We start from the raw sequence: 24,857 nt of genomic DNA on the forward strand, positions 1-24,857 counted from the left end.
TAAAAGGAATCCAAATCGGAAAAGAAGAAGTAAAGCTGTCACTGTTTGCAGATGACATGATACTATACATAGAGAATCCTAAAAATGCTACCAGAAAACTACTAGAGCTAATCAATGAATTTGGTAAAGTAGCAGGATACAAAGTTAATGCACAGAAATCTCTGGCATTCCTATATACTAATGATGAAAAATCTGAAAGTGAAATCAAGAAAACACTCCCATTTACCATTGCAACACAAAGAATAAAATATCTAGGAATAAACCTACCTAAGGAGACGAAAGACCTGTATGCAGAAAATTATAAGACACTGATGAAAGAAATTAAAGATGATAGAAATAGATGGAGAGATATACCATGTTCTTGGATGGGAAGAATCAACATTGTGAAAATGACTCTAATACCCAAAGCAATCTACAGATTCAATGCAATCCCTATCAAACTACAACTGGCATTTTTCACAGAACTAGAACAAAAAATTTCGCAATTTGTATGGAAACACAAAAGACCCCGAATAGCCAAAGCAACCTTGAGAACGAAAAAAGGAGCTGGAGGAATCATGCTCCCTGACTTCAGACTATACTACAAAGCTACAGTAATCAAGATAGTATGGTACTGGCACAAAAACAGAAAGGTAGATCAATGGAACAGGATAGAAAGCCCAGAGATAAACCCACGCACATATGGGCACCTTATCTTTGATAAAGGTGGCAGGAATGTACAGTGGAGAAAGGACAGCCTCTTCAATAAATGGTGCTGGGAAAACTGGACAGGTACATGTAAAAGTATGAGATTAGATCACTCCCTAACACCATACACAAAAATAAGCTCAAAATGGATTAAAGACCTAAATGTAAGGCCAGAAACTATCAAACTCTTAGAGGAAAACATAGGCAGAACACTCCATGGCATAAATCACAGCAAGATCCTTTCTGACCCACCTCCTAGAGAAATGGAAATAAAAACAAAAATAAACAAATGGGACCTAATGAAACTTCAAAGCTTTTGCACAGCAAAGGAAACCATAATCAAGACCAAAAGACAACCCTCAGAATGGGAGAAAATATTTGCAAATGAAGCAAATGACAAAGGATTAACCTCCAAAATTTACAAGCAGCTCATGCAGCTCAATAACAAAAAAACAAACAACCCAATCCAAAAATGGGCAGAAGACCTAAACAGACATTTCTCCAAAGAAGATATACAGAATGCCAACAAACACATGAAAGAATGCTCAACATCATTAATCATTAGAGAAATGCAAATCAAAACTACAATGAGATATCATCTCACACCAGTCAGAATGGCCATCATCAAAAAATCTAGAAACAATAAATGCTGGAGAGGGTGTGGAGAAAAGGGAACACTCTTGCACTGCTGGTGGGAATGTGAACTGGTTCAGCCACTATGGAGAACAGTATGGAGGTTCCTTAAAAAACTACAAATAGAATTACCATATGACCCAGCAATCCCACTACTGGGCATATACCCTGAGAAAACCAAAATTCAAAAAGAGTCATGTACCAAAATGTTCATTGCAGCTCTATTTACAATAGCCCGGAGATGGAAACAACCTAAGCGCCCATCATCGGATGAATGGATAAAGAAGATGTGGCACATATATACAGTGGAGTATTACTCAGCCTTAAAAAGAAATGAAATTGAGCTATTTGTAATGAGATGGATAGGCCTAGAGTCTGTCATACAGAGTGAAGTAAGTCAGAAAGAAAAAGACAAATACCATATGCTAACACATATATATGGAATTTAAGGGGAAAAAAAATGTCATGAAGAACCTAGGGGTAAGACAGGAATAAAGACGCAGACCTACTGGAGAATGGACTTGAGGATATGGGGAGGGGGAAGCGTGAGCTTTGACAGGGCGAGAGACAGTCATGGACATATACACACTAACAAACGTAGTAAGGTAGATAGCTAGGGTGAAGCAGCCGCAAGGCACAGGGATATTAGCTCGGTGCTTTGTGACAGCCTGGAGGGGTGGGATAGGGAGAGTGGGAGGGAGGGAGACGCAAGAGGGAAGACATATGGGAACATATGTATATGTATAACTGATTCACTTTGTTATAAAGCAGAAACTAACACACCATTGTAAAGCAATTATACCCCAATAAAGATGTTTAAAAAAAAAAAAAGAAAGTTTGATATGACTAGAAATGTTTCAATCTTTTCAAAAAATGAAAAGAAAAATTCAGAGAAATAAAATGGTTACTTTGGAGAGTAGGAAAAATGATGGGTTTGGAGCATGTTTATACCTTTCTTTTTATGCAATGAAATGCATTATTAAGCATAATTCTGAACCTAGCATGCCTCATAAAATCCTTGATCTTTCTACTATTTCTAAAATTCAATCTTGAGGGCTTATTTCAAATATCACTTTGCTTTGAGAATTCAGTCTCTGTCATCAGACAGGCAGTATAAGAAAGGCAAGAAGAAACATTCCAGAAAATTTTTCAATACAGTGGAGAAAGCTTTATTAGTGAAAAATGAATTCTTCCCTTTTTTCTTTTTTTTTTCTTAAAATCAATATTGTATATTCATCAAAATCCATTCAAGTGCTTGATACGGACATGAGGGGAAAATCAATTGTTTTGGAGTTTATATATATTTATGTTATTGGAAAGAGCAGAAATTACAAAAATTAAGCAAAATGTTAATTATAAGTGAAAAAAGAGGGAGGTTATTATGTGGAACCAAGACACATGGGATCTATTCCAACATTCTGAGGTACTATTAGCAATTATATGATGTTCTGAATTTTGTATGTGAGTTAGGGGAGGGAAAATAAATACTTTGTAGAAACATTTTGGACTTTGCATACATTTTATATCACCTATATCCAATATAATCTCTTCCATTCCACTGATTAATTTAACCATTCAAAAATATGGCTGGGTAGTGATCCTATATTTTAAAAAATCAGACTCAAAGAAAATCCATACAAATTTAAACATAATCACATATAAAAGTCTGCATACATGTGCTGAGCAATATATTCCCTCAATGGCCTGCTTATCCCCCTTCAGGGCCAGTACATGAACCTGTTTCACTGGTTTGCCTCATAAAATATCTCATTTTACTAAGATTTCTAAAACTCAATTTTGCAAGCTTATTTCAAATATTCTTGTTGCCATTGAGAACTTTGTCTTTGTCATCATGCAGGCAGCGTCCTTGTTTGTTTAGGCAGGTAATAATTATACATACAAGACATAACATTCAAAAGGTAAAATGGCATCTCCAGTGAAGTCTGTCTTCCTCCTACCTCAACTCCCAGCCACACAGCTCACTTCTGGTAGGGCATATATTATTTCCAGTTTCACGTGTATCTTTCCAAGAATATTCTTATATTAACTAACAAACTCATGCATATATTTTTTTCTTTTTTAATCAAAAAGTAGCATACTGTACAGGTTATTCTATATGTTGCTGAGTTAATGACAATGTATCTTGGACATCTTTCTTATCCATACATATAGTGTTGTCTCATTATATATAGTGTTGTCTCACTATTTTATTATCGGGGTTTTCTACCAAATGAACGTACCGTAATTTATTTATAAAAGCCCTACTCAATGAGTATAACTGTTAAGACAGGCTACCTTCAAACTAACTGAAAGGTAATTTTACGTATAAAGAAGTCCCACATGAGTGCGCTCATCTCTAACTACTCCTCTTAAGTCCAAGCAATTTCCTCTCCAATTCATTGCTATCAGATGACATCCCATTCTCAGTATATAGTCTCATGTTTGAAACCTGGGTTTAAATCTGTACTGTGAGGCTGTATCTTGTAGCAGCAGAGAATCGGGAGATGTGAGTTTTTGCTTGGATCCACCGTTGACTAGATGTGCTACTGAACTTAAATAAGTTGCTTAGATTTCTAAGCTAGAGTTCCCTCATGTATAAATTAGGGATAAAAATAATTATACTTTCTCAACGGATTGTTTGTGAAGGCTGAATAACCTAATATACATAATGCCTTTAGCCCCTTGCCTGGCACATAACTAGTATCCCCCAAAGTGGTAGCTCTCATTCCAAGGGACACTTAGATAATTATGCTTTAGCATACCAAAGGGGTGAAGGATTCTTAGTCATTTACCATGTACCAGCATTTCCTTTACCCTTAACCATATAGAACTGATTACCTATTATTAGGAGAGAATGACACCATTTTGAAGGACTAGGTCTTTCTATTTCCAGGTAATATTATATGATATTATGACAAGGGAAAGAGGATAAATGCATGAGATACTCTTTAGACTTTATATCTTTTCCTATGTCAGGGAAATTTTCCATGCTTGTTTATTTGCCAGAAGCTCAAATGAAGAAGAGAAAGGTGAAACTGTATGTCATCATTGCCAGTCACATTGGTTTACCTTGAGGGAGAGAAGTTCCTGTTTTCAGAGCTTGCCTGTGGGTGAACCTTTCCTTGACTGTGCTTCCTAAGATCAGAGAAGACATTGTGGGGAGTGTATTCAATTCTCCTTGGGCATAAAAACAGCTTCAACAGAGACCTCACCATCGTAGAAATCTGAAGAGCCAGTCAGGGTGAAACCTGATTGTTAATGCTATCTTGAACAGAAAATAAAGGGATTTGTAGAAACCCCTTTGGACTGACTGATGGCATCTTCTTAGAATTCTGAAATTTTTACTCATAAATGGAAGCTATTAATTAGTTCGAGATCTATAAGGAAGAAAAAAAATCATCCTTGATGCTTAATTTAAAAATTCTCCCAAAGCCTAACTTCTCTCATAATACTCTTCTACTAGCAGACATATTCCTACTTCCATTAGTTTTTCCTTCTCTTCCCTGGACCTGGAAAGACAACTTCCTTCCTCTCATATCATTATGTTAGGCCCTGCAATGCCCTGCGTGTGTTCCGTCTTCTTTACAATGCTGTTTTTGACCACTCCAGCCAATCTTTGACTTTCACTCTTCTGAACCGTCAACTGTCGTTCTTAGCCTTTTGTGCATACTGACCCTATTGAGAATCTTTAAAACCAGGAACCATCTCCAACTACTTAGCCACCTAGAAATGGCATATAAATATACACAAAACTAGTTTGGTACTTTGAGAACCCTCAAGACCTTTCATTGAAATCCTAGGTTCTTAGCATTTTTCTCCAAATCAACCCACTTGGTACTGCCTTATATTGTTATTTAGCTGGTAAATGTAATGCATGTATTATCTCCCTCCTAGGTTAGTAAATTCTTGAGCACATGGGTAGTAAAATTCTTAACTTATTGGTATCATTCTCAGTGTTCTATAAATATCTCAAATAGAGGTGCCTCCCAGAAGGGAGGGGCATATCAGGAACGGCAATGGGTCATTGTGCAGTGATTCTCACCCTTGGCTGCACATTAGTATCACCTAGAAAGCTTTAAAAATACTGATGCCAAAGCCCTGCCACCGGTTCTTATTTATTTGGTCTTGGGTACAGCCTTGGCCTAGTAATTTTTTTAAAAGCTCCCAGGGTAATTCTAATAGGCAGACAATGTTGAGATCCACCAGTAGGTGACTAATAGTAAACTCTCCTGAATCAGACTGATTAGGTTTGAATCGAACTCTTACACATTGTAGCTGCATGATCTTAGCCAAGTTACTTAACTGCTCTGAGGCTCAGTTTACTCAACTGTAAAGTGAAGATAATGATAAATTTAGCCCTACAGGTTGTTCTGAGAATTAAAGGAGATAAATCTTGAAACATTTGACAGGGTCAGGCAAAGAGTAAGAACTCAATAGATATCAGATGCTACTATTACTTTAAATAATAAACATACACACACAGATACTTTGGTATACACCTCACAACAAAGACCTAAGTGCCTTACCCTCTTAGAAACAACACAGGTGATTCCAATTTAATTATAAGTACCATCCTTCTAGCCATTATTCCCAGGGAGCTGTTTCCATGTTTTTGTGCTACAGCTCAGCTATATCATAAGATCCTGTTTCTAGGTGAGGCAGTAGAAACAGCAGAGAAAGCGCCAATGGAGATAATAAGTGAAAGAAGCTGGGACAGGTACAATATAGACTGTAATGGTCTATCTGAGTTAGCATCCTTGACTTGATGATACCACAAAATGAACTTCAGCAGGTGTATTCACAGAGCATATGCCTTCATAGCACTCTCTGAGATTCCTTCTTTAAGCATTTTGCTGTGGGAGTTTGGCTTCAGGGGAGATTAATTCCTTGGGAACATTTTTGTGCAAATAATAATCCATGTATAACTGTTTTTCTCAGCTTCAAATGGTATTATATTTTAGGATAATTGCAAATTTGAACAGGCAAAGAAATAATATATTAAATACACACATCATTAGAAAAAACTGTGATCTTTGTTTCAGTTGGGTTGAATGATACTAGTTTCCTAATAGCTTTCTTTATAGATGCAATTTAAAAAATAAAATCAGGGACTTCCCTGGTGGTGCAGTAGATAAGTATCTGCCTGCCAATGCAGGGAACACAGGTTCAATCCCTGGTCCAGGAAATCTCACATGCTGCGGAGCAACTAAGCCTGTGCACCACAACTACTGAGCCTGTGTGCCTAGAGCCTGTGCTCTGCAGCAAGAGAAGCCACTGCAAGAAGCATGCGCACTGCAAAGAAGAGTAACCCCTGCTCGCCACAACTAGAGAAAGCCTGTGCGCAGCGATGAAGACCCAACACAGCCAAAAATAAATAAAATTAAAACTTAAAAAAAAAATAAATAAATAATAAAACCAAGTATGGTTTTTAATCTTCTATCCCCTCCCCAAAAATCTTTAAAAAATACTCTAGGAAGTATCAGTGACGTGCTATGAATGAAAGAGCATGGCTTAGGAAAATTAGTCAATCATTCACAGCCTTAGTTTTTTCTGTTTAAAATGGTTAAGTGAGAGATGAGTGGGAAAGCATGTTATTATGAGAAAATTTTAATTTTGAAAGTACGAAGTTCTGGTTTGATTCCCTGATCCATCCTTTACAAGCTATGTGACCCTTGAACTTTTGAAGGTCACATTGAACTTTTCAGGGCCTTGATAAGTGGTGGTAATTTAAAAGGAGGTAAAAGTATAAAACATTTAAAACAGTGCTTTGCAAAAAGTAGGAATTTGACAAATGTTAGCTTGTATTCTTCCTGACAAACATTCATTTAAGGTGAAATCAGATATTTCTCCACGATGCAAGTAAGGTATCCAGCAGAGACTTTAACGGATACATTTCTCTCAGAACACTCCTTCCCCAGCAGTAAAACTATAAACAACAACAACAAAAGTATATTCATTCATTTTAACTAAATGTAATGAAGGAGACACTGGATCCTGTGTACTGGGGAAGGAAAGAAATAAACACAATTAAAAACTAAATAATAATTTAATGATTTCAATGGAAAAAAGAGACTTGAACGCCACTAATAAGATATAGACAAAGTAACAAAACCCAAGATCTCCTGTTTCCTAATCCAGTGCTCTTTCCTCTGAGCTGTCCAATAAAGCATACATTGCGATTTTTATGGTGTTTCTGTATCATGTATTACATATTTATCAGCTCTCTGTATTTATGACAAATGATCTTTACATGATTCATTTTCCCTTCTCTCCAGGATTCACTATCTGCTCCAGGCTGCCAGTTCCCCCGTCATCTTTGACATTGTGCCAGATTTCTTCAAGCTTAAATCTTCTTCCTATTTTCCATTAATTTATGACGTGCTTTGGGGAAATGTGCTGCTTTGTGCACAAAGACATATTTAAGTTATTGAAATGAATATCAAGGGGCATTGCTTATCCTACCCCTTTCTTACCTTACTTACCTTTCTTTTAAACCGTCTAGTTTCTCCCTTCCACATCTCCATTTCTATCTTCCTCTCTCTGTTCCTTTCTGACATCCATAAGAGAAAATTTAAATGATTTGAAGTGAATTAGCAACTACTTTGTTTTACAGGTCACATTGAATTCCCTTTTTCCTTGTATAATTTTGGCATATTAAATCAATTCTAGACTATTCTAGTCTCTTCTCTTTCTGCTTTGGAGAGTCCAAACACAAAAGAAAATAATTTTATTACAAAGATGGAAATTATTACTACATGCAATGATCAACTATGGCTGTTTTGTTAAAAGCTTTATTAAAAATGAATAATACAGGGAAATTTTAACTTGTTTTTTGAGTATTCTACCATAAAATAACAAATCTGAGTAATAATCTAAATTATTCTAAGGATAAGTGGCCAAAGGTGGAGGCTTAAGAAGACCTTGAGCTCACCTCCACCATGTGCACACCAAAATTACAACTATTTGCAGAGCTACTATTGATGAGAAAGACTAAGACTAGAAAAGATTTTCTATAACTAAAGATGTAAAGAAGGAACTACAAGAAGATGGATATGAGGGGTGGAGACACAATATAGTCAAGACCCAATCCCTGAGTAAGTGAACCACAAATGGGAGGAGAATTACAATTGCAGAAGTTCTCCTCAAGGAACAAGGAGTCAGCCTCACAAAGAGCTCCCCATACTGGGAACTTTGCACCAGAAAGATGAACCCCCAAGAACACTTGGCTTTGAACGCTAATGGGGCTTATTTTCAGGAGAGTCAGAAGGCTGTGAAATAGGAACTACACTCTTAAAAGGGGCACACAAAAATCTCACATGTCCTGGGACCCAGGACAGAAGCAGTAATTTGAAAGAAAACTGGGACAAACCCACCTGCTGCTCTTGGACAGCCTCTGGAGAGACAAGAGGAAACCGGAGCTCATCCTGGGTATATAGACACTGGCCAAAGTCATTTTGGGGAGCTCATTCTACAATGAGGACACTGAGGCTGGCAAGTGCCCTTTTGGAATCCTCCATCTAGCCTATTAGCACTGGGATCTGGCCCCACTGACCAGCCTGTGGGCGCCAGTACTGGGATGCCTCAGGCCAAGCAGATAGCTAGGTGGGGACACAGCCCCACCCAGAGCAGGTTAGCTGCCTTAAGATCCCCTGAGCCCTCAGCCACCCTGGAGCCCAGTCCAGTCCACCAGAGGGCCCAGAACCTGTCCCCTCATACTAGTTCACTGGCACTATCCCCAGGGCACCTGGAGCGACACAGCCAGCCACTGAGACCCCTCCTCACCCACCAGTGGGCTGGCACTATCTCCAGGATCAGCCTCACAAACCAGTGTGCAGGCACCAGCACCAGGACCATCTGGACCACAGCCAGGACAATCATCAGGCCAATACCAACTTTGGGATACCTTAGGCACCTCAGCCAGCTACCCATGATTCAACCCCACACACCAGTGAGCCAACACCAGCTTTGGGAAACCCAGGACCCTGCAGCCAGCCTTGTATGAAACTGGTCCTGCCCACCAAAGGATCAACTCCAGCTCCTAGACCCCCACGGCCCTGTAGCCAAGACCCCAGGACCTGGTCCACCAATCAGTGAGCTGGCAGTAGCCCCTGGACCCAAGAACCGCAACCCTGCCTACCAGCAGGCCAATACCTGCCCTAGGACAACTTGGACCACTCAGCCAGTCAACTAGAGACCCACCCTCACTCAACAGCAGGCAAACAACAGCTATGAGACACCATGGACCCCACAGCTAGCAGGAACCACCCCACCAGCCAGCAGGTCAACAGTACACATGGGACCCTCAACCCCACAAACACTCACCCCAGAACTCAGTTCCACCCAACAGTGAGTCAGAAGTAGCCCTACTTGAGAAAACATTTGCAAGTGATATGACCAATAAACAATTAACGTCCAACATATATAAACAGCTCACACAACTCAACATCAAAAAAATAAACAACCCAATTAAAAAATGGGAGAAGAACTGAATAGACATTTTTCCAAAGACGAAATGTAGACATCCAACAGGCACATGAAAACACACTCAACGTTGCTAATTATCAGGTAAATGCAAATCAAAATAATCATGAGATATTACCTGACTCCTGTCAGAACGGCTTTCATCAAAAAGACCACAAATAACAACCACTGGCAAGGATGTGGAGAAAACAGAACACTGTTGGTGGGAATATAAATTGTTGCAGCCACGGTGGAAAACAGTATGGAAGTTTCTCAGAAAGTGAAAAATAGAACAACCATGTGGGAGACAACTTCAAGATGGCAGAGGATTAAGACGTGGAGATCACTTTCCTCCCCACAAATATATCAGAAACACATCTACATGTGGAACAACTCCTACACAACACCTACTGAATGCTGGCAGAAGACCTCAGACTTCCCAAAAGGCAAGAAACTCCCCTCGTACATGGGTAGGGCAAAAGAAAAAACAGAGACAAAAGAATAGGGACAGTACCTGCACCTCTGAGAGGGAACTGTGAAGGAGGAAAAGTTTCCACACACTAGGAAGCCCCTACATGCAGAGAGGGGAGTGGCAGGGGGGAAGCTTCGGAGGCAGAGAGGAGAGCGCAGCAATAGGGGTGCAGAGGGCAAAGCGGAGAGATTCCCACACAGAGGACCAGTGCCAACCAGCACTCACCAGCCCGAGAGGCTTGTCTGTCCACCAGCAGGGGTGGGTGAGGGCTGGGAGCTGAGGCTTGTGCTTCGGAGGTCAGATCCCAGGGAGAGGACTGGGGTTGGCTGTGTGAACACAGCCTGAAGGGGGCTAGTGCACCACAACTAACCAGGAGGGAGTCTGGGAAAATGTCAGGAACGGCATAAGAGGCAAGAGACCATCGTTTCGGGGGTCTTGAGGAGAGGGGATTCAGAGCACCGCATAAAAGAGCTCCAGAGGTGGGCGCAAGCTGCGGCTATCAGTGCAGACACCAGAGATGGACACAAAATACGAAGGCTGCTGCTGCAGCCAACAACAAGCCTGTGTGCAAGCACAGGTCACTATCCACACCTCCCCTCCCAGGAGCCTGTGCAGCCTGCCACTACCAGGGTCTCATGATCCAGGGACAGCTTCCCCAGAAGAACACACAGTGTGCCTCAGGCTGTTGTAACATCACGTTGCCCTCTGCCGCCGCAGGTTCCCTCCACATTCCGTACCCTTCCCTCCGCCTGGCCTGATTGAGGCAGAGGCCCCTAATCAGCTGCTACTTTGACAGATGCCCTCAGGCGACTACACACGGAGGCGGGGCCAAATCCAAAGCTGAACCCCAGGAGCTGTGAGAACAAAGAAGAGAAAGGGAAATCATTCCCAGCAGCCTCAGGAGCAGCGGATTAACCCCACGATCAACTTGATGTACCCTGCATCTCTGGAATACCTGAATGGAAAATGAATCATCCCAAAATTGTGGCAGTGGACTTTGGGAGCAAATGTACACTTGAGATTTGCTTTCTGCCTCTAATCTGTTCTTGGTTTTATGTTTACTTTAGTTTAGTATTTAGAGTTTATTATCATTGGTAGATTTGTTTACTGAATTGGTTGCTCTCTTCCTGTTTTTCCTATGTATACATATGTATATATTTTTTTCCTTTTTCTCTTTCTGTGAGTGTGTATGTGTATGCTTCTTTGTGTGATTTTTGTCTTGCTTTTACCATTTGTCCTAGGGTTCTGCCTGTCCATTTTTTTTATTACTTTTTTGTTTTTAAGACTATTTTTTATTTTAATAACTTTACCTTATTTTATTTTTTAAATTATTTCTTTTTTTCTCCCTTTTCTTCTGAGATGTGTGGCTGACACAGTCCTGATACTCCAGCCAGGTGTCAGGCCTGTGCCTCTGAGCTGGGAAAGCAGAGTTCAGGACATTGGTCCACCAGAGACATCCTTGCTCCATGTAATATCAAATGGTGAAAGATCTCCAACTCAATGCTAAGCCCCAGCTCCACTCAATGACCAGCAAGCTACAGTGCTGTACAACGTATGCCAAACAACTAGCAAGACAGGAACACAAAACTACCCATTAGCAGAGAAGCTGCCTAAAATCATAATAAGGTCACAGACATGCCAAAACACACCACTGGATGTGGTCTTGCCCACCAGAAAGCCAAGATCCAGCCTTATCCACCGGAACACAGGCACCAATGCCCTCCACCAGGAAGCCTACATAACCCACTGAACCAATAATAGCCACTGGGGGCAGAACAAACACAATGGGAACTACGAACCTGTAGCCTGCAAAAAGGAGAAAACAAACAGAGTAAGTTAAGCAAAATAAGAAGACAGAGAAACACACAGCAGATGAAGGAGCAAGGTTAAAAACCCACCATACCAAACAAATGAAGAGGAAATAGGCCATCTACCTGAAAAAGAATTCAGAGAAGTGATAGTACAGATAATCCAAAATCTTGTAAGTAGAATGGAGAAAATACAAGAAACATTTAACAAGAAACTAGAAGAACTAAAGAGCAACTAAACAAGGATGAAAAACACAATAAATGAAATTAAAAATTCTCTAGAAGGAATCAATAGCAGAATAAATGAGGTAAAAGAACAGTTAAGTGCCCTGGAAGATAAAATAATGGAAATAACTACTGCAGAGCATAATAAAGAATAAAGAATGAAAAGAATAGAGGACAGTCTAAGAGAACTCTTGGACAACATTAAAGGCACAAACATTCAAATTATAGGGTTCCAGAAGAAGAGGAGAAAAAGAAATGGACTGAGAGAATATTTGAAGAGATTATAGTTGAAAAGTTCCCTAATATGGGAAAGGAAATAGTCAAATCCAGGAAGCAGAGAAACTCCCATACAGGAGAAATCCAAGGAGAAATACGCCAAGACATGTTAATCAAAATATCAAAACTTAAATACAAAGAAAAAATATTAAAGGCAGCAAGGGAAAAACAATGAATAACATACAAGGGAATCCCCAAAAGGTTAGCAGCTGATCTTTCAGCAGAAACTCTGCAAGCCAGAAGGGAGTGGCAGGACATATTTAAAGTGATGAAAGGGAAAAAACCTACAACCAAGATTACTCTACCCTGCAAGGACCTCATTCAGATTCGAAAGAGAAATTAAAACCTTCACAGAAAAGCAAAAGCTAAGAGATTTCAGCACCACCAAACAAGCTTCACAACAAATGCTAAAGGAACTTCTCTAGGCAGGAAACACAAGAGAAGGAAAAGACCTATAATAACAAACCCAAAGCAATTAAGAAAATGGAAAAAGGAACATACATATCGATAACTACCTTAAATGTAAATGGATTAAATATTCCAACCGAAAGACATACACTGGCTGAATGGATACAAAAACAAGGCCTGTATATGTGCTGTCTAAAAGAGACCCACTTCAGACCTAGGGAAACATACAGATTGAAAGTGAGGTGATGGAAAAAGATATTCCATGTAAATGGAAATGAAAAGAAAGCTGGGATGGAAATAGATATTACATGTAAATGGAAATGAAAAGAAAGCTGGAATAGCAATTCTCATATAAGTCAAAATAGACTTTAAAATAAAGACTATCACAAGAGACAAAGAGGGACATTACCTAATCAAGGGATTAATCCAAGAAGAATATATAACAATTGTAAATATTTATGCACCCAACATAGAAGCACCTCAATACATAAGGCAAATACTAACAGCCATAAAAGGGGAAATCAACAGTAACACAATCATATTAGGGGACTTTAACACCCCACTTTCATCAATGGACAGATCATCTAAACTGAAAATAAATAAGGAAACACAAGGTTTAAATGATACATTAAACAACATGGACTTAATTGATATTTATAGGACATTCCATACCAAAACAACAGAATACATTTTCTTCTCAAGTGCTCATAGAAAATTCTCCAGGATAGATCATATCTTAGATCACAAATCAAGCCTTGGTAAATTTAAGAAAATTGAAATTGTATCACGTATGTTTTCCAACAACAGTGCTATGAGAATAGATATCAATTACAGGAAATCTGTAAAATATACAAACACATGGAAGCTAAACAATACACTATATAATAACAAAGAGATCACTGAAGAAATCAAAGAGGAAATCAAAAAAAAAAAACCTAGAAAAAAATGACAATGAAAACACACAGACCCCAAACTGATGGGATACAGCAAAAACAGTTCTAAGAGTGGAATTTACAGCAATACAATCCTACCTCAAGAAACATGAAACATCTCAAATAAAAAAAACCTAACCTTACACCTAAAGCAATTAGAGAAAGAACAACAACAACAACAAAAAACCCGCAAAAGTTAGCAGAAGGAAAGAAATCATATTGATCAGTTGAGAAATAAATGAAAAAGAAATGAGGAAACAATAACAAAGATTAATAAAACTAAAAGCTGGTTCTTTGAGAAGATAAACAAAATTGATAAACCATTAGACAGACTCATCAAGAAAAAAAGGGAGAAGACTCAAATCAATAGAATTAGAAATGAAAAAGGAGAAGAAACAACTGAAACTCCAGAAGTACAAAGGACCATGAGTGATCACTACAGCAACTATATGGCAATAAAATGGACAACCTGGAAAAAATGGACAAATGCTTAGAAAATTGCAACCTTCCAAGCCTGAAGCAGGAAGAAACAGAAAATATAAACAGACAAATGACAAACACTGAAGTTGAGACTGTGTTTAAAAATCTTAGAGCAAACAAAAGCCCAGGACCAGGTGGTTTCACAGGAGAATTCTGTCAAACATTTAGAGAAGAGTTAACAACTACCCTTCTCAAACTCTTCCAAAATATAGCAGAGGGAGGAACACTCCCAAACTCATTCTACAAGTCCACAATTACCCTGACAACAAAACCAGACAAAGATGTCACAAAGAAAGAAAACTACAGGCCAATATCACTGATGAACATAGATGCAAAAATCCTCAACAAAATACTAGCAAACAGACTCCAATAGCCTATTAAAAGGACCATACAACATTATCAAGTGTGTTTTATCCCAGGAATGCAAGGATACTTCAATATAGGCAAATCAATCAATGTGATACATCGTATTAACAAATTGAAGGAATAAAACCAAATGAGCATCTCAATAGCTGCAGAAAAAGCTTTCGACAAAATTCAACACCCATTTATTATAAAAACCCTCCAGAAAGTAGGCATCGAGGGAACTTACCTCAACATAATAAAGGCCATATATGACAAATCCACAGCCAACATCATTCTCAGTGGTGAAAAACTGAAACCATTTCCTCTAAGATCAGGAAGAGGACCTCCACTCTTACCACTGTTATTCAGCATAGTATGGGAAGTTTTAGTGACAGCAATCAGAGAAGAGAAAGAAATAAATGGAATCCAAATTGGAAAAGAAGTAAAGCTGTCACTGTTTGCAGATGACATGATACTATAAATAGAGAATCCTAATGATGCGACTAGAAATTACTAGAGCTAATCAATGGATTTGGTAAAGTAGCAGGATACAAAATTAATGCACAGAAATCTCTTGTATTCATATATACTAATGATGAAAAATTTGAAAGAGACATTAAGGAATCAGCCCCTTTTATCATTGCAACAAAAAGAATAAAATACATAGGAATAAAGCTATCTAAGGATACAAAAGACCTGTATGCAAAAAACGATAAGACACTAATGAAAGTAATTAAAGATGATAGAAACAGATGGAGAGACATACCATGTTCTTGGATTGGAAGAATCAACATTGTGAAAATGACCATAATACCCAAAGCAATCTACAGATTTAGTGCTATCCCTATCAAACTACCAATGGTAATTTTCACAGAACTAGAGCAAAAAATTTCAGAATTACAATGGAAACACAAAAGACCCCGAATAGCCAAAGCAATCATGAGAAAGAAAAATGGAGCAGGAGGAATCAGGCTCCCTGACTTCAGCCTATACTACAAATCTACAGTAATCAAGACGGTATGGTACTGTCACAAAAACAGAAATATAGATCAATGGAACAGGACAGAAAGCCCAGAGATAAACCCATGCACATATGGTCAACTTATGTTTGATAAAGGAGGCAAGAATATACAATGGAGAAAAGACAGCCTCTTCAATAAGTGGTGCTGGGAAAACTGGACAGGTACATGTAAAAGATGAAATTAGAATACTCCCTAACACCATACACAAAAATAAGCTCAAAATGGATTAAAGACCTAAATGTAAGGCCAGAAACTATCAAACTCTTAGAGAAAAACATAGGCAGAACACTCTATGACATAAATCACAGCAAGATCCTTTTTGACCCACCTCCTAGAGAAATGGAAATGGAAACGAAAATAAACAAATGGGACCTAATGAAACTTCAAAGCTTTTGCACAGCAAAGGTATCCAAAAATAAGATGAAAAGACAACCCTCAGAATGGGAGAAAATATTTGCCAAGGAAGCACAACTGACAGAGAATTAATCTCCAAAATTTACAATCAGCTTATGCAGCTCAGAAAAAAAAAAAAACCACAACAACAATGTAATCTAACAATGGGCAGAAGACCTAAATAGACGTTTCTCCAAAGAAGACATACAGATTGCCAACAAACACATGAAAGGATGCTCAACGTCACTAATCGTTAGAGAAATGCAAATCAAAACTACAATGAGGTATCACCTCACCCCAGTCAGAATGCCCATCAACAAAAATCTACAAACAATCAGTGCTGGAGAGGGTGTGGAGAAAAGGGAATCCTCATGCATTGTTAGTGGTAATATAAATTGATACAGCCACTATGGTGAACAGTATGGAGGTTCCTCAGAAAACTAAAAATAGAACTACCATATGACACAGCAATCCCACTACTGGGCAAACCATCATTCAAAAATAGTCATTACCACAATGTTCATTGCAGCTCTGTTTACAATAGCCAGGACGAGTAAGCATCCTAAGTTTCCATTGACGGATGGATAAAGAAGATGTGGCACATATATACAATGGAATATTACTCAGCCATAAGAAGAAATGAAATTGAGTTATTTGTAGTGAGGTGGATGGGCCTAGAGTCTGTCAAACAGAGTGAAGTAAGTCAGAAACAGAAGAATAAATATTGTATGCTAACACATATATATGGAATCCAAAAAAAAAAAGTTTCTGAAAAACCTAATGGCAGGACAGGAATAAAGATGTGGATGTAGATAATGGACTTGAGGGCATAGGGATGGGGAAGGGTAAACTGGGACGAAGGGAGAGACTGGCATCGACATACATACACTGAGAAATATAATATAGATAGCTAGTGGGAAACAGCCACATTGCACAGGGAGATCAGTTCGCTGCTTTTCGACCAGCTGAGGGGGTGGGATTGGGAAGATGGGAAGAAGTCGCAAGGGGGAGGAGATATGGGTATATACGTACATGTATAGCTGATTCACTTTGTTATAAAGCAGAAACTAACACACCATTGTAAAGCAATTGTATTCCAATAAAGATGCTTAATGAAAAAGAGAGAATAACCATATGATGCAGCAATTCCACTCCTATTTATACATCTGAAAAAAACAAAAACACTAATTCAGGAAGATACATGCAGCTCAATGTTCATAGCAGCATTACTTACAATTTCTAAGATACAGAAGCAACCTAAGTGTCCATTAACAGATGAATGGGTAAATAAGATGGGACAGGAGAGAGGGGGAAGATGGCGGAAGAGTAAGATGCGGAGATCACCTTCCTCCCCACAGATATATCAGAAATACATCTACATGTGGAACAACTCCTACAGAACACCTACTGAACGCTGGCAGAAGCCCTCAGACCTCCCAAAAGGCAAGAAACTCCCCACGTACCTGGGTAGGGCAAAATAAAAAAATGAAAAACAGAGACAAAAGGATAGGGACGGGACCCGCACCAGTGGGAGGGTGCTGTGAAGCAGGAAATATTTCCACACACTAGGAAGTCGCTTCGCGGGCGGAGACTGCGGGTGGCGGAGGGCGGAAGCTTTGAAGCCATGGAGGAGAGCACAACAGGGGTGCGGAGGGCAAAGCAGAGAGATTCCCGCACAGAGGATCGGTGCCAACCGGCACTCACCAGCCAAGAAGCTTGTCTGCTCACCTGCCGGGGCGTGCGGGGCTGGGAGCTGAGGCTCGGGCTTCGGTCGGAGCGCAGGGAGAGGACTGGGGTTGGTGGCGTGAACACAGCCTGAAGGGGGCTAGTGCGCCACAGCTAGCCGGGAGGGAGTCCAGGGAAAAGTCTGGACCTGCCGAAGAGGCAAGAGACTTTCTGGCCTCTTTGTTTGGTGGTGCGCAAGGAGAGGGGAATAAGAGTGCTGTTTAAAGAAGCTCCAGAGATGGGCGCAAGCCACGGCTAACAGCGCGGACCACAGAGACGGGCATGAGACGCTAAGGCTGCTGCTGCCGCCACCAACAAGCCTGTGTGCGAGCACAGGTCACTATCCACACCGCCTCTGCCAGGAGTCTGTGCAGCCCGCCACTGCCAGGGTCCCAGGATCCAGGGACAACTTCCCGGGGAGGACGCACGGTGTGCCTCAGGCTGGTGCAACGTCATGCCGTCCTCTGCCACCACAGGCTCACCCAGCACTCCGTACCCCTCCCTTCCCCCGGCCTGAGTGAGCCAGAGCCCGCGAATCAGCGGCTCCTTTAACCCCGTCCTGTCAGAGCAAAAAACAAATGCCCTCAGGCGACCTACACGCAGAGGCGGGGCCAAATCCAAAGCTGAGAACCAGGAGCTGTGCGAACAAAGAGAAAGGGAAATCTCTCCCAGCAGCCTCAGGAGCAGCGGATTAAATCTCCACAATCAACTTGATGTACCTGCATCTGTGGAATACCTGAATAGACAACGAATTGTCCCAAATTGAGGAGGTGAACTTTGAGAGCAAGATTTATTATTTTTTCCCCTTTTCCTCTTTTTGTAAGTGTGTATGTGTATGTATGCTTCTCTGTGAGAATTTGTCTGTATAGCTTTGCTTTCACCATTTGTCCTAGGGTTCTATGTGTCCGTTTTTTTTTTGTTTTCTTTGATTATTTTTTTACTTAAAAATTTTTTTTTCTTAATAATTATTTTTTATCTAAATAACTTTATTTTATTATTTTATTTTATTTTATCCTCTTTCTTTCTTTCCTTCTACTTTCTCTCCATTTTATTCTGAGCCGTGTGGATGAAAGGCTCATGGTGCTGCAGCCAGGAGTCAGTGCTGTGCCTCTGAGGTGGGAGAGCCAACTTCAGGACACTGGTCCACAAGAGACCTCCCAGCTCCACATAATATCAAGTGGCAAAAATCTCCCAGAGATCTCTATCTCAACACCAACACCCAGCTGCACTCAACAACCAGCAAGCTACAGTGCTGCACACCCTATGCCAAACAACTAGCAAGAAAGGAACACAACACCACCCATTAGCAGAGAGGCTGCCTAAAATCATAAGTCCACAGACACCCCAAAACACACGACCAGACGTGGAACTGCCCACCAGAAAGAGAAGATCAGACTCATCCGCCAGAATACAGGCACTAGTTCCCTCCACCAGGAAGCCTACACAACCCACTGAACAAACTTTAGCCACTAGGGACAGACACCAAAATCAATGGGAACTACGAACCTGCAGCCTGCAAAAAGGAGACCCCAAACACAGTAAGATAAGCAAAATGATAAGACAAAAAAACACACAGCAGATAAAGGAGCAAGTTAAAAACACACCAGACCTAACAAATGAAGATGAAATAGGCAGTCTACCTGAAAAAGAATTCAGAATAATGATAGTAAAGATGATCCAAAATTTTAGAAATAGAATAGAGAAAATGCAAGAAACATTTAACAAGGACCTAGAAGAACTAAAGATGAAACAAGCAACGATGAACAACACAATAAATGAAATTAAAAATACTCTAGAAGGGATCAGTAGCAGCATAACTGAGGCAGAAGAACGGAGAAGTGACCTGGAAGATAAAATAGTGGAAATAACTACTGCAGAGCAGAATAAAGAAAAAAAGAATGAAAAGAACTGAGGACAGTCTCAGAGACCTCTGGGACAAAATTAAATGCACCAACATTCGAATTATAGCAGTTCCAGAAAAAGAAGAGAAAAAGAAAGGGACTGAGAAAATATTTGAAGAGATTATAGTTGAAAACTTCCCTAATATGGGAAAGGAAATAGTTAATCAAGTCCAGAAAGCACAGAGAATCCCATAAAGGATAAACCCAAGGAGAAACACACCAAGACACATGTTAATCAAAATATCAAAAATTAAATACAAAGAAAACATACTAAAAGCAGCAAGGGAAAAACAACAAATAGCACACAAGGGAATCCCCATAAGGTTAACAGCTTATCTTTCAGCAGAAACTCTGCAAGCCAGAAGGGAGTAGCAGGACATATTTAAAGTGATGAAGGAGAAAAACCTACAATCAAGATTACCCTACCCAGAAGGATCTCATTCAGACTTGATGGAGAAATTAACACCTTTATAGACAGCTGAGAGAGTTCAGCACCACCAAACCAGCTTTACAACAAATGCTAAAGGATCTTCTCTAGGAAAAAACACAAGAGAAGGAAAAGACCTACAATAACAAATCCAAAACAATTGAGAAAATGGAAAAAGGAATATACATATCGATAACTACCATAAATGTAAATGGATTAAATGCTCCCACCAAATGACACTGACTGGCTGAATGGATACAAAAACAAGACCCATATATATGCTGTCTAAAATAGACCCACATCTGACCTAGAGACACATAGAGACTGAAAATAAGGGAATGGAAAAAGATATTCCATGCAAATGGAAACCAAAAGAAAGCTGGAGTAGCAATTCTCATATCAGACAAAATAGACTTTAAAATAAAGACTCTTACAAGAGACAAATGAGGACACTACATAATGATAAAGGGATCCATCCAAGAAGAAGATATAACAATTGTAAATATTTATGCACCCAACATAGGAGCACCTCAATACATAAGGCAAATACTAACAGCCATAAAAGGGGAAATCGACAGTAACACATTCATAGTAGGGAACTTTAACACCCCACGTTCACCCATGGACAGATCATCCAAAACGAAAATAAATAAGGAAACACAAGCTTTAAATGATACATTAAACATGATGGACTTAATTGATACTTATAGGACATTCCATCCAAAAACAACAGAATACACAATTTTCTCAAGTGCTCATGGAACATTCTCCAGGATAGATCATATCTTGGGTCACAAATCAAGCCTTGGTAAGTTTAAGAAAATTGAAATTATATCAAGTATCTTTTCTGACCACAGCGCTATGAGACTAGGTATCAATTACAGGAAAAGATCTGTAAAAAATACAAACACATGCAGGCTGAACAAAACACTGCCTAATAACGAAGTGATCACTGAAGAAATCAAAGAGGAAATCAAAAAATAGCTAGAAACAAACGACAATGGAGACACGACGACCCAAAACCTATGGGATGCAGCAAAAGCAGTTCTAAGAGAGAAGTTTATAGCAATACAATCCTACCTTAAGTAACAGGAAACATCTCAAATAAATAACCTAAACTTGCACCTCAAGCAATTAGAGAAAGAAGAACAAAAAAAAAAACCCAAAGTTAGCAGAAGGAAAGAAATCATAAATATCAGATCAGAAATAAATGAAAAAGAAATAAAGAAAATGATAGCAAAGGTCAATAAAACTAAAAGCTGATTCTTTGAGAAGATAAACAAAACTGATAAACCATTAGCCAGACTTACCAAGAAAAAAAGGGAGAAGACTCAAATCAATAGAATTACAAATGAAAAAGGAGAAGTAACAACTGACACTGCAGAAATACAAAAGATCATGAGAGATTACTACAGCAACTATATGGCAATAAAATGGGCAACCTGGAAGAAATGGACAAATTCTTAGAAATGCACAACCTGCTAAGACTGAATCAGGAAGAAATAGAAAATATAAACAGACCAATCACAAGCACTGAAATTGAAACTGGAATGAAAAATCTTCCAACAAACAAAACTCCAGGACCAGATGGCTTCACAGGCAAATTCTATCAAACATTTAGGGAAGAGCTAACACCTATCCTTCTCAAACTCTTCCGAAATATAGCAGAGGGAGGAACACTCCCAAACTCATTCTACAAGGCCACCATCACCCTGATACCAAAACCAGACAAGGATGTCACAAAGAAAGAAAACTGCAGGCCAATATCACTGATGAACATAGATGCAAATATACTCAACAAAATACTAGTAAACAAAATCCAACAGCACATTAAAAGGGTCACACACCCTGATCAAGTGGGGATTATTCCAGGAATACAAGGATTCTTCAATATATGCAAATCAATCAATGTGATATACCATATTAAAAAATTGAAGGAGAAACACCATATGGTCATCTCAATAGATGCAGAGAAAGCTTTCAACAAAATTCAACACCCATTTATCATAAAAACCCTCCAGAAAGTAGGCATAGAGGGAACTTTCCTCAACATAATAAAGGCCATATATGACAAACCCACAGCCGGCATATCCCCAATGGTGAAAAACTGAAAGCATTTCCACTCTCACCACTATTATTCAACATAGTTTTGGAAGTTTTAGCCACAGCAATCAGAGAAGAAAAGGAAATAAAAGGAATCCAAATCGGAAAAGAAGAAGTAAAGCTGTCACTGTTTGCAGATCACATGATACTATACTTAGAGAATCCTAAAGATGTTACCAGAAAACTACTATAGCTAATCAATGAATTTCATAAAGTAGCAGGATACAAAATTAATGCACAGAAATCTCTGGCATTCCTATACACTAATGATGAAAAATCTGAAATTGAAATCAAGAAAACACTCCCATTTACCATTACAACGAAAAGAATAAAATATCTAGGAATAAACCGACCTAAGGAAACAAAAGACCTGTAAGTAGGAAATTATAAGACACTGATGAAAGAAATTAAAGATGATACAAATAGGTGGAGAGATATACCATATTCTTGGATTGGAAGAATCAACATTGTGAAAAAGACTCTACTACCCAAAGCAATCTACAGATTCAATGCAATCTCTATCAAACTACCACTGACATTTTTCATACAACTAGAACAAAAAATTTTCACAATTTGTATGGAAACACAAAAGACCCCGAATAGCCAAAGCAATCTTGAGAACGAAAAATGGAGCTGGAGAAATTAGGCTCCCTGACTTCAGACTATACTATAAAGCTAGAGTAATCAAGACACTATGGTACTGGCACAAAAACAGAAAGATAGATCAATGGAACAGGATAGAAAGCCCAGAGATAAACCCACACACATATGGTCACCTTATCTTTGATAAAGGAGGCAGGAATGTGCAGTGGAGAAAGGACAGCCTCTTCAATAAGTGGTACTGGGAAAATTGGACAGGTACATGTAAAAGTATGAGATTAGAACACTCCCTAAAACCATACACAAAAATAAGCTTAAAGTGGATTAAAGGCCTAAATGTAAGGCCAGACACTATCAAACTCTTAGAGGAAAACATAGGCAGAACACTCTATGACATAAATCACAGCAAGATCCTTTTTGACCCACCTCCTAGAGAAATGGAAATAAAAACAAAAATAAACAAATGGGACCTAATGAAACTTCAAAGCTTTTGCACAACAAAGGAAACCATAAACAAGACCAGAAGACAACCCTCAGAATGGAAGGAAATATTTGCAAATGAAGCAAGTGACAAAGGATTAATCTCCAAAAGTTACAAGCAGCTCATGCAACTCAATAACAAAAAAACAAAGAACCCAATACAAAAATGGGCAGAAGACATAAATAGACATTTCTCCAAAGAAGATATACAGACTGCCAATGAACACATGAAAGAATGTTCAACATCATTAATCATAGAGAAATGCAAATCAAAACCACAATGAGGTATCATCTCACACCAGTCAGAATGGCCATCATCAAAAAATCTAGAAACAATAAATGCTGGAGAGGGTGTGGAGAAAAGGGAACACTCTTTCACTCCTGGTGGGAAAGTGAATTGGTTCAGCCACTATGGAGAACAGTATGGAGGTTCCTTCAAAAACTACAAATAGAACTACCATATGACCCAGCAATCCCACTACTGGGCATATACCCTGAGAAAACCATAATTCAAAAAGAGTCATGTACCAAAATGTTCATTGCAGCTCTATTTACAATAGCCAGGAGTTGGAAACAACCTAAGTGTCCATCATTGGATGAGTGGATAAAGTAGATGTGGCACATAGATACAATGGAATATTACTCATCCATAAAAAGAAATTGTTATTTGTTAGTGAGGTGGATGGACCTAGAGTCTGTCATACAGAGTGAAGTAAGTCATAAAGAGAAAAACAAATACCGTATGCTAACACATGTATATGGAATCTAAGAAAAAAAGACATGAAGAACCTAGGGATAAGACAGGAATAAAGTCACAGACCTTCTAGAGAATGGAGTTGAAGATATGGGGAGGGGGAATGGTAAGCTGTGACAAAGTGAGAGAGTGGCATGGACATATTATACACTTCAAACGTAAAATAGATAGGTAGTGGGAAGCAGCCACATAGCACAGGGAGATCAGCTCAGTGTTTTGTGACCACCTAGAGGGGTGGTATAGGGAGGGTAGGAGGGAGGGAGATGCAAGAGGGATGAGATATGGGAAGATATGTATAACTGATTCACTTTGTTATAAAGCAGAAACTAACACACCATTATAAAGCAATTATACTCCAATAAAGATGTAAATTAAAAAAATAAAAAATAAAAAAGATGGGGCATATATATACACACACACACACACACACACACATACACACACACACACACACAGTGGAATACTACTCAGCCATAAAAGAGAATGGAATTTTGCTGTTTGCAGTAACAATGGATGGATTTGGTGGACATTATGCTGAGTGAAATACCTCAGACAGAGAGAGACAAATAGTTTATAATATCACTTATATGTGGAATCTAAAAAATACAACAAACCGGTGAATATAACAAAAAATTATCAGACCTACAAATATAGAGAACTAAATAGTGGTTACCAATATGAGGTGATTAGGGGCAATATAGGAATGAGGGAGTGGGAGGTACAAAT

General features: G+C 39.1%; 1 protein-coding gene across 1 annotated transcript in view; it reads right to left on the reverse strand.

Moving 5' to 3' along the window:
- NECAB1 (N-terminal EF-hand calcium binding protein 1) overlaps positions 1–8,743 on the reverse strand; it is a 155,258-nt gene extending 146,515 nt beyond the window's left edge. Inside the window, exon 1 of the mRNA XM_089898590.1 lies at positions 8,694–8,743. Coding sequence (XP_089754716.1) covers positions 8,694–8,743 — 50 coding nt within the window. The remainder of the gene's footprint in view (positions 1–8,693) is intronic.
- Between the last annotated feature and the right edge of the window lie 16,114 nt (positions 8,744–24,857).

Source organism: Delphinapterus leucas, chromosome 17, assembly GCF_059928025.1.
Source record: "Delphinapterus leucas isolate spDelLeu-1000000601 "Yukka" chromosome 17, BTC_Dleu_Yukka2, whole genome shotgun sequence".
Lineage (NCBI taxonomy): Eukaryota > Metazoa > Chordata > Mammalia > Artiodactyla > Monodontidae > Delphinapterus > Delphinapterus leucas.